Below are 10,861 nucleotides of genomic sequence, written 5' to 3'. Positions count from 1 at the left end.
AGGACAATTAAATCAACATACTAAATTTTTCATTCCACTTTGCCTTCTCAATAAGATTATAGCAAGCATTGGAAAAGAAATATACATTTCATTGTGATTTCGGTTACCTAAGTATAGAATGATAAATAATTTTTTGCCCATTCTGACAAGAAAAAAAAAATCTTAAGTGGAAAGAACTTTCCATTCTGGACCATTCCTATGTATCAAACAGGGGTAAGTGATTTGTGGTGATTCTAACAAGTCGCATGCACTTTAACGGGTGCAAGACTCAAACGAATATGTGCAACAGTCTATTCATCGTCTCATATTATTAAGTAAAATATATTTGTTTTCCTAAAGCATCGAAAGTTCTTCAAATAACATTTATTGTTAGAAAAATATTTTTCCAATTAACACTTAAACACATTTTGTATATCACATCCAAAAAAATGCTTCAATAAATTTTATCTAATTGATTGTATTTCCAAATAATTTCCAAGAAAAAAAAAGATATACATAAACCCAAGAAGATACTAAGAAAGATGGAACTAGACCTAGTAATCATCAAACAGATGGTCTAGTTGACTCTATGCTTCGTAATCAGCCATTTGCAATAAAGGCAACTCATCTCTGTCCTCGAATCCAGAGGACAACTAATTAACTTCCAAGTTTCGACAGATTAAAATTCCCATTTGCTCAAATCAGGCGTGGAGTTTCCAAGAAACGCGGTTGGGCGAGTGAATGTAGACGTATCCAATTATATTTAAGCAGTGACGACTGCCTTTACCTCATCTGTTAGTGACGTCTGATTAATCCATTGACTACTAAATTTCGTAAAATTTTAGATCAGTTGGAGTACTCAAATTATAATACCTTGTGAAACTTTGGACTTGTCAATGGTGTTCGATTTTTAAAAGATGGAACACATTTTAGGCAAACAAGAAAGGCCTGCATTGATTCAAGAATTCTTTGTTTAATTAAATTTTCTTGTTTCACTTGGGAATTGCAGATGGTGAACGGCCAGCCAACTACTTAGACACATGAGATTTATCAAACATGCATACAAGAAAGAAAAACATATGTAGGAGAAAAATTCAGTTTGAGTAGTTCTATGAATCTTTGAGAGTGGCGATTGAGGTCCCCAACTAAAACAAAAAGCTCGATTGAGAATATGCATGTTTTCAGTTAAAACCATCTACAGGCAACAGCTGAAACGGGGAGCACTTATGTTGTTATTGTTGAGTGAATTAATATTACAGAATTTTGTCTGATCGCATCTTTTACTATAAAAGATGTAAAGGGCTGTGAAGGAGTGGTGAGAAACGGGGAAAGCTTGACAGTTAGGCACTGAAGAAGATGGTGAAGGCATCAGGGAAGAGGAAGCAGAGGATAAAATGGAGCAAACTGTATACGTTTTCGTGTTTGAATCCTCGCACAACGGATAATGATGCACCAAATCAACAGCTTCTTGGGCAGCCGGGGTTTTCGCGAGTGGTGTTCTGTAATCAGCCTGAGCTGCATAAGATCAAGCCACACAAGTATCCCAGCAATTACGTGTCGACTACTAAGTACAATTTCATGACATTCCTTCCTAGAGCACTTTTCGAGCAATTTCGCAGGGTTGCCAATCTGTATTTTCTGTTAGGAGCAGCATTATCTATTCCCAAGTTGGCTCCTTTTAGTCCTGAAAGTATGATTACACCCCTTGTCTTCGTTGTGGGAATCAGCATGCTCAAAGAAGCTATAGAAGATTGGAGTAGATTTTTGCAGGTAGCTACTCTTGCATCTTTTTGGATTCTTTTAATTATGCAACCATAATTTGCTTTCTGTTTTTTCCACTTTACTTGCTCAAAATATCCTAAAAGTTTGACACGTTTCACTTCTGTCTTCGTGCTTCATCGGAATTGCTTTCTTTTAATCAATTTCATGGCCTACTTTTTAAGAAGTGAGTGAACTAGTTGAACATTTGTTACCTAATTGCCAAATGTTTATCCGATATTGTTTTTCTTGTTAAAAGCAATTAAAGAAGCATCTTCTTATTCCCTTAGAAACCAAGATCTCTAATCTGCATTTCATAAAGCTTTGCTGAGTAGTATTTTCTTGAAGTTGGATGCATGTCTTCATACTGCCTTAAATCAAATTTCCAGGACATGGATGTGAACTCCCGGAAAGTGAAGGTTCACTCAAGGAATGGTTATTTTGTTGAAAAGACCTGGAAAGAACTTTCTGTGGGGGATGTTGTGAAAGTAAACAAGAACGAATACTTTCCAAGTGATCTCCTCTTGTTGTCTTCTAGCTATGAGGATGGTGTTTGCTATGTTGAGACCATGAACCTTGATGGAGAAACCAATCTGAAACTGAAAAGAAGCTTAGAAGCAACACTTAGTCTGGATGATGATGTGGAATATACCAAGTTCCAAGCCACGATACATTGTGAGGATCCAAATCCAAACCTGTACAGTTTTGTAGGAAATTTGGAGTTTAATAATGGAACATATCCCCTGTCCCCAACCCAAATTCTATTAAGAGACTCAAAACTTCGGAATACAGAATACGTGTATGGAGTAGTGATATTTAGTGGACCAGATGCAAAAGCAGTGAGAAATTCCACCAGATCACCATCGAAAAGGAGCCGCGTAGAGAGAAGGCTAGACTATCTTATATATGTTCTTTTTCTGTTATTGGTTATGATGTCAGTAGTAACCTCAATTGGCTCTGCATTGGTCTTAAAATCTGAAGCAGATATGTGGTGGTACCTTCGCTTGCAAGAAAATGCTGATTCACCATTCAAACCATCAAAGCCTGTAACGTCGTTTTTCTTGCAATTTGTAAGGTCCCTCATTTTGTATGGTTACCTGATTCCCATATCACTCTATGTCTCAATTGAAGTTGTCAAAGTTCTACAAGCCATGCTTATCAATAAGGATATGAGGATGTATGATGGATTATCAGGTAAGGCAGTGGAAGCTCGAACATCAAATATAAATGAGGAACTTGGACAGGTTGAGATGATCCTCTCAGACAAAACAGGAACCTTGACTTGTAATCAAATGGAATTTAGGAAGTGTTCCATAGAAGGAATATCTTATGGTGGTGAAATAAATGAAGTTGATCTTGCAGCTTCCAGAAGAATGAATGTTGATGTAGAAAGGTATAGGATCAGCATAGATGGATCAGATTCCACAGGGCAAAGCATTGAGATGTTTGAGTACTCTGTAGCTGAAGCTGATGCAAAGCAAGCTGTTTTAGGTTGTGATCATGCCATAGAGAATTCAGATATTGAACATAGAAGAATTCCTGCATCAGGGAAAGAACCTACTATTAAGGGTTTCAATTTCAGAGATGATCGCCTGATGGACAAAATGTGGATCCACGGGTCAAATGCACATGACATGATAATGTTTTTCAGAGTTATGGCTCTGTGCCATACAGGCATTCCGGTTGAAGATGGTAACAGCAAGAGACTGAAGTATGAAGCAGAGTCCCCTGAAGAAATTACATTTCTAATAGCAGCGCAAGAGTTTGGATTTAAGTTCTGTCAAAGAACTCAGTCTGTGATGTTTCTTCAAGAGCTCGAACCTTCTTCAGGAATTGAAGTAAAGAGGTGAAATTATGCCTGATATTAATTTTTTTGTCTAATCTTTTCCTTTCATATTTCTCTTTTATTAACAATGTTACTCATTTTGCAATGTCTGATTCTTCTTACCAACATGTATATGAAACTCTTAGGGAGTACAAGCTTTTGAATCTTTTAGAGTTCAACAGTGCAAGGAAAAGAATGTCTGTGATAGTAAGCAACGAGGCTGGGGAGATCTTTCTATTTTGCAAAGGAGCTGACAAGTAAGTGTTGGCTTGAAAAGCAATTAAAGCCAAGAAATCTATGCCACTAGAATTAGTTTGTTCTGGAGATAGTTAAGTTGGTAATCATGTCATTGTGAACTTTCTGCTTAGTCCACTAAATATATCCTTCTGCATTTTGGATGAGGTTCGACAGTTACTGCAGTGTCTTAGATGTAAATTTTTTTTTATGTAATCCAATCATAGACTTGCAGGGTTTCTATCATCTAATTGAGCTGTTTTCTGTGGTTGTCAGTATCATCTTTGACAGACTAGCAGACAATGGTAGGATATATCAGCAGGCTACAACGGCTCATCTATCAAATTATGCAGAAGATGGTCTACGCACAATGTTGTTTGCATACAAGAAGATTGAAGTGGTAGAATATGAGAGTTGGAATACATTGTTTACAAAAGCCAAGGCAACAGTAGGTACTGAAAGAGAAGAGCTACTTGAGCATGCCTCTGAAATGATTGAAAAAGATTTGTTTCTGCTGGGGGCAGTAGCAGTTGAGGATAAGCTACAGAAGGGGGTAAAGCTCACTTCCTACCTTTCTCTGTCGTTCCTTTTCTGTATTCCCCTTTATTCAGCGTTATAGGAATTCAGCATGTGCAATTTATCAGTTACGTTTCCTAAATTACATGAAATGGGATTTAAATTACATGAAATATGCAGGTTTTCAACTTAAATGCCAGATTTTGCTAAGTGAACGCGATCAAGTCCATTTCTTTTCCCTCAGGATTTGAATAAGTGACATAGGAATTTGGGTATTGTGATTGACAATTGTTTTGAGTATCTAACTCTCCATATTGGCCTTATATTGGAATATTTTCTCTTCATAGTCTTAACTAGTACACAAATTTTTAAATCAACATGCTTTTTTCTGGCAACATTTCACACAGTCAATTTTATACTTTCAGAATCTTTTGGTGGATAACATGAAGGAGATAGGAACTAGTAGTATTTGCTTTGTAGTACAAGTACATTTTTAAGATCAGCTATCCTTGGACTTCACTGCTTGACATGGTATTGGTATATTCCTGCCAGTGTTTAGATACTCAAAAATCAACATAATATATTTCTGAGATTTGATAACAGGTTCCTCAGTGCATTGATAAACTTGCACAAGCTGGGCTGAAACTCTGGCTGCTAACTGGTGATAAAAGAGAAACGGCAATGAATATTGGGTAAGACTGTGATCACTCCATCCTTCTAGCTGATGCGACTGTAGTAATGCTATGAAAAACGTTGGAATCATTTCATTGTAGTTCTGAGTTTCCATACTAACTTGTAAGGTGTAATTTTGTAGATTTGCTTGCAGTTTACTTCGCCATGACATGAAACAATTCCATTTGGTTTTGAGCAAAGAAGCTGAATCCAGTCATCAGTTAAAGGTGAAAACAATTTTCTTTAACTTCCATGATAGATAATATCTGCTAGAGATGATCAACAGCATGAACATAAATAATTCACTGGAATTAAGTTGTTTGTCTATGTCTAGCTTTTCAGGCTGTGGAAGAAGACATTTTATCCCAAATCAGGAATTCATATCAGGAAATTGTTAAAGGCAACAAGAAGGATGTCCCTTCTGCTTTGACAGTGGATGGTAAAGCCATGGAAGTTGCTCTAAGAAGTGAGATCAGCAACCAGTTCTTACAGTTAGCAGTAATGTGTGATTCAGTGATATGCTGCCGTGTTTCTCCCAAGCAAAAAGCTTTGGTAGGATCTGTCCTGTTCTTCTTCCTTTACACCTTCTTCGAGTGCTGTCTCTTTTTCTCCTGTCAGTCTCAAAGATCTGTGGCCATTACTTCCCCAAGAAATGTCTAGGAGTAACTAAATATCTGCATTGAACTGAGATTTTATGCTGTTAGTGAAATTGACATGCGGAACATCTAATTGAATGTAGAGGTTAAGCGAATTAATCAATTGGGACATATGTAGCCGACTTTGTAAACATAGGTCTTAGAATTTTCTTCCAGCATGTACCTTCTGTCTTTTGCACGGCATTTTTCAAGCTAGGTTTCTCTTTGTCCCTTGTTAAAGTTGCTTGACTCTATTGCATTTTCTTTTATGAATATTCTGACTGCTATAACCTTTTTTTAATGCATGATAAAATATAAAACGTTTCAATGAAATATAAGCACACTTATTAGACGTGACATCTGTAAATCTCTTTCACAAGTCTACTAATAACTTTGTTTGCCTACTAATCATGCCTAATACAAGCTTTTATGCACATACATGTTTGTTTTATACCTTGCCATGTTGCGGCAAATCAGATCGCTCGCCTTGTAAAAGAATACACAGGTAAGACAACCTTAGCAATTGGAGATGGAGCAAATGATGTTGGTATGATTCAAGAAGCTGATATTGGAGTCGGAATCAGTGGCATGGAAGGAATGCAGGTAAATATTTGGCTGGCTTTTTTTTTTTTCATTACTATTAATTTCGCGAATAAGGTTTGATAAATTGAATCCAAGCATACACAGCAATTAACTGAGGGATTCCACGTTGAAAAACAGCATTTTATCTACAAGAATGGATGACAGCTACTTGCTACTTGTTTATCAATTACTAACTAATATGGAATGAGTTTCTGAAACCTTGTGTCAATGCAACATGCAGGCGGTCATGGCAAGTGACTTTTCTTTGCCTCAGTTCTATTTCTTGGAACGTTTACTAATAGTTCATGGGCATTGGTGTTACAAGAGAATCTCCAAGATGGTAATACTCCATCCTATCTTGTGTTGCGTGTATGCAAGTGCCCAGAAAAGAAAGATAATCAACTTTATTAAGGTTCACTGACACAAATTTTGTTCTGCTACAGATTCTCTACTTCATCTACAAAAATGTTGCATTTGGCTTGACATTATTCTACAATGAAATTTACAGCAATTTCTCGGGTGATGATCTGTATGACGATTGGTATATGGTCCTATTCAATGTTCTGTTGACATCTTTGCCTGTGATTGCACTAGGTGTTCTAGAGCAGGATGTTTCAGCTGATGTCTGTCTGCAGGTGAGAAGAAACAAGTTCTACGATTTCATAACACTAGCCTTCATTGTTTGAAACCTCAGATAAACATGTAATTCTCACGTGTCCCCATCCCTACTGTCCCCTGAAAAAGCTAATCTTCTTGCAAGATTTTAACTTGATTAACCATTTTACCGTCACTGGAATAGTTTCCAGCACTTTATCAACAGGGACAAAGAAACATATGTTTCAGCTGGAAACGTATCTTTGGCTGGATATTGAATGCCACTCTTTCTTCTGTAGCTATCTTCACAGTCACCATATACATACTTTCTCCAGCTGCACTCAGACAAGATGGAAAGGTGGCAGATCTAGCACACATCGGTACCATCATGTATACATGTGTAATCTGGATAGTAAACTGCCAGATTGCACTCATAGTCACACACTTCACTTGGATTACCCATGTTCTGATCTGGGGAAGCATCTTGTGCTGGTATATCTTCTTAGTCTTGTATGGTATGCTTCTTCCTGAGCATTCTCAAGGTGGTTTTCACATCCTTATTGAGGCCATTGGGACTGCACCAATGTATTGGATTGTAACATTTCTTGTAGTAGTTGTTACACTCCTTCCATACTTCATTTTCAGTATAATCCAAAGATCATTCTACCCCATGGATGATCAAGTGATCCAAGAGATCAAGTACGGTAGAACTGATGTAAGCAACAAACCAATGTGGTTGAGGGAGCAGCAGAACTCCAGGAAGAGGACTCAAATTGGATTTTCTGCAAGAGTTGATGCAAAAATTCGTCACTTGAAGGAAAGATTGCACCGAACGAAAAAATGAATATACGAATTTGTCACAAATAACTAGTTTAACAATCAGCTGGAACCAGTCAAGTGACTAAATGATTATTTAGTGTATCACTTCCTCATTATCATCGAAGTATATTGTAATTATTTAGCAAGTTAGAAAATAAAGCATGGCTAGCAGCTTTAGCAAGGCTTAGAGTTATGCAGGTGAAGTCCTCTAATCTGCATTTCTTGCGAACTTAATTTGTCTTGGCTGTGATATCTGGTTCTTTTTGGAAGGAAATTAAACCGAACTGTATTTAGTTTCCTAATCTTTTAGTCTATTGTTTGGTGTGTTGTTTGTCTAGTTTCCATATTAGATTAGGGAATCTCAATCAGTTTCTAATTAGGTTTTGATTTACATTTGTATTTGTTTTAGGAAGTTTTAGAGTTTATAAATACTACTAGTTTAGTAGGTTATTAATTAAAGAGTAGAGTTAGGTTGAATTGAGTCTTTAAAGATAGATTTGAGAGAAAGTCTCATAATTGAATTTGTAAGTTGTCATTAGTGAAAGGCTATGACTTGATATTTGTTTTTGTTGAGTTTTGAATTAAATAAATTATTGACTATTTGTTCTGCTTCTCTTCCCACATATTTATATGAGTCAAAATTGCTTCCGCTATACACGTGATTTTTTATGCCAACAAGTGGTATCAGAGTTCTAGATTCAAAAGTTTGATTTTCGGGTATCTATGGTGGTCGGAAAGGGTGAAAAAATTTTTGATAGAGAAACCTATACCATAAAAAGGTATAAAAGTTGTGATACGTATATTAAAAAATTGAATCACAAGAGTTGGTTTTGAGGTACTAGTTCGTTGATTGGAATTAGAAAAAAGACCCTAATTGGACAGAGGTCTAAAAAGAAGGATTCTGTCATGATTATTGATGTTATGCAGTGATCAAAACAAAACAGATATTGTCAGATTGTTGATTGTTACAATAAAATTTGATCAAATCTGAAGCCAGGGAAGTCAAGAAATTCAAGAAGGGAAGAAAAAAAATATTTGTCAAGATAAATAAATTATTTTGAGTTGTCATGGACAAAGAATTTGTAAGTGACGAAAAATTTAAAGTTTTATGCACATTTAGTGGTGATAAAGAAAAATCTGAATGGTCAAGAATAATGCACAAATATCTTAAAAAGTGTGGTTTGGGTGAATTTTTTAAGATCAATCAAAAGAAATTAAGAGAAGGAAGGTCAGATCATTTTTCAAAATAATGCGAAAATTAATGGTTGAAAAGTATTATAAAAGACTTATCATCTCTAATCAATTGGCTTAGTGGTTTTGGTCAGACCTCTTTTATATTTTGGTGATAGAATTTTCATATGAATATAATTCTAAGTCAAAAATTGGTTTGGAATGCAAAGTTAATTTAAAGAAGATGTGTTTGTTGATGATAAAGAGACTTTTGAAATTTTTGTTATGGTTGAAATTATAATTTGCATATTTTGTTTGGGATGATTGATGAAGAAGAAATTTGTGATGGAAAAAGAAGAAAAAGAAGTTTTTGATGAGGCAAATAAAGAAGAAATTTTGGGTGCACATGCAAATAAAGAATTTGTGACTCAAGAAAAAATTTTACAAGTAGTTGAGAAAGAAAGTGAAATCATTGGTCAAAGTAAAGAGGTGATTAAAGATCGTGACAATATAGAAATTGTTAATTTTGTTGAGATTGATAAATTTTTTGAAGAGAAAATTCATGTGATGGAATTGGTTGATCTCAATTATGAAGTGGATGATTTAGTTGAAAAGTGTGACACTATCAAGGTTGATGCAGTTGTCAATGTGAATCAATCAACAGAAAAATATGGTGAGGTTAAAAATCTTGGTGAAAAAAATTATGATTTTTTGGTTTTGGGAGATTTTATTAGTAACATGGATGAATTGAGTTATGGAGTATTAGATGGAGAATAGGTGGATATGTTTAAATTTTTTGACAAGAGTGATCAATCGAAGAAATTGCTCAAGAAGTATAAGATTCATCCACTACTACGTGTAAAAATGAAATTGAAAACCAATCATAAGTTGAGAATGAATGTTATGTCTATCGCAATCGAGTTTTTCATGGAGATTCAAACTCGTGATAGCATTGGAGATGACAATGAAGAGTTTGGTTTAAGAGAGACAATGAAAGAAATTAAACCAAACTGTATTTAGTTTTCTAATCCTTTTAGCTAATTGTTTTAGTATGCTGTTTGTCTACTTTTCATATTAAATTAGGAAATTTCAAATCAATTTTCAAGTAAGTTTTGGTTTACAATTATATTTGTTTTATGAAATTTTAGAGTTTATAAATACTACCAGTCTAGTAGCTTATTAATTGACTAGGAGGTGCTCACCGCGCTTATGCGCGGTGTAGATTTCAAAGACTGGCATGCCCGGTGTTGCTGAGTAAACTAATAAAAAACTGGAAACAAGGAACTGACAAAATTGGAAATTATAATGAATAACATATCAAAGGCATAAGTAAAAAACATTACAAGTAATAAGTGCAGACTGTTGATACATGAAGGCTCGAGTAAAAATACAGAATAGGTAGATTGTCAATCATTAATGTTGAGATTGTTAATGTTGAGGTTGTCAATGTTGAGAGCTTCATTTGTAGTGTAGTAAGTGGTATATTTCATAAGTTACGCATTTCATCATCCTGGACTTTGAAGTAGAAGGCTTGATGTAGCATATAAGCATCTTTCAATGTAGAATAGTCTGGAGATGCTGACCTATATCCATGTTCTAGTGCGGATAAAGCGAGAAAGCAATATAAGCTTTTGAAAAAATAGAGGGAAACAATTGTTTTGTAAAAAAAAATGATAATTACTTCTATTTGCAAACATTAGAGCTCAGTAGTTGAAAACTGAGTTAGCCTTTCGACTTCAGAGGACATTGCAATAGGACAGAGAGTTCCAGTTAAATCCATGATCCAAATCGAAATACAATCCTTGGAATTAATAAACAAATATACAAGTGATTGGAGGCTTAGAAATCAGATACAATAGATTACCAATTTATGCATGTGTTAAACAGATATCTGCACTATGTAGAATCTGATGCCAATGGTTTAGTCAAACAAGGAAAGGAAAATGTCTCAAAACTTTATTTGTCAAAATATAGAATGCACTTGTTAATTTTACCTCACTTCCACTCAAGGGATGACAACATATAGTTTTCTTTCAAGACTCCAGGACTCTACTCCAAACCAAAGCTCTTCTCTTAT

The 10,861-nt window shown here is 35.2% G+C and overlaps 1 protein-coding gene across 3 annotated transcripts; it reads left to right on the top strand.

Moving 5' to 3' along the window:
* The first annotated feature begins 889 nt into the window (after positions 1-889).
* Positions 890-7,917, top strand: LOC113708175 (probable phospholipid-transporting ATPase 4). Of its 3 annotated transcripts, none has more exons than XM_072064296.1 (11): positions 890-1,749; positions 2,127-3,583; positions 3,709-3,819; positions 4,073-4,349; positions 4,916-5,004; positions 5,127-5,197; positions 5,301-5,536; positions 6,097-6,222; positions 6,443-6,541; positions 6,645-6,836; positions 7,001-7,917. In XM_072064296.1, the coding sequence occupies exons 1-11, from the start codon at positions 1,336-1,338 to the stop codon at positions 7,637-7,639; spliced, it is 3,711 nt and encodes a 1,236-aa protein (XP_071920397.1). In that variant the 5' UTR covers positions 890-1,335; the 3' UTR covers positions 7,640-7,917. The 3 variants fall into 3 exon arrangements, with proteins under 3 accessions (XP_071920397.1, XP_071920395.1, XP_071920396.1); XM_072064294.1 differs by having other exon boundaries at positions 5,127-5,211; positions 5,327-5,536; XM_072064295.1 differs by having other exon boundaries at positions 5,127-5,211; positions 5,327-5,536; positions 7,095-7,304.
* The last annotated feature ends 2,944 nt before the right edge of the window (positions 7,918-10,861 follow it).

The sequence above is a fragment of the Coffea arabica genome, chromosome 9c (assembly GCF_036785885.1).
Source record: "Coffea arabica cultivar ET-39 chromosome 9c, Coffea Arabica ET-39 HiFi, whole genome shotgun sequence".
Classification (NCBI taxonomy): Eukaryota; Viridiplantae; Streptophyta; class Magnoliopsida; order Gentianales; family Rubiaceae; genus Coffea; species Coffea arabica.
The sequence above is the reverse complement of the archived record's forward strand: the minus strand, read 5'-3'. Positions and strand labels throughout refer to the sequence as shown.

Bases quoted from the DNA above. Each gene is read 5' to 3' on its own strand.
- LOC113708175 (XM_072064296.1), top strand. From the start codon at position 1,336: ATGGTGAAGGCATCAGGGAAGAGGAAGCAGAGGATAAAATGGAGCAAA. The intron at 3,820-4,072 runs GTAAGTGTTGGC...TGTGGTTGTCAG, and splicing joins TTTTGCAAAGGAGCTGACAA to TATCATCTTTGACAGACTAG. The intron at 6,223-6,442 runs GTAAATATTTGG...TGCAACATGCAG, and splicing joins GTGGCATGGAAGGAATGCAG to GCGGTCATGGCAAGTGACTT.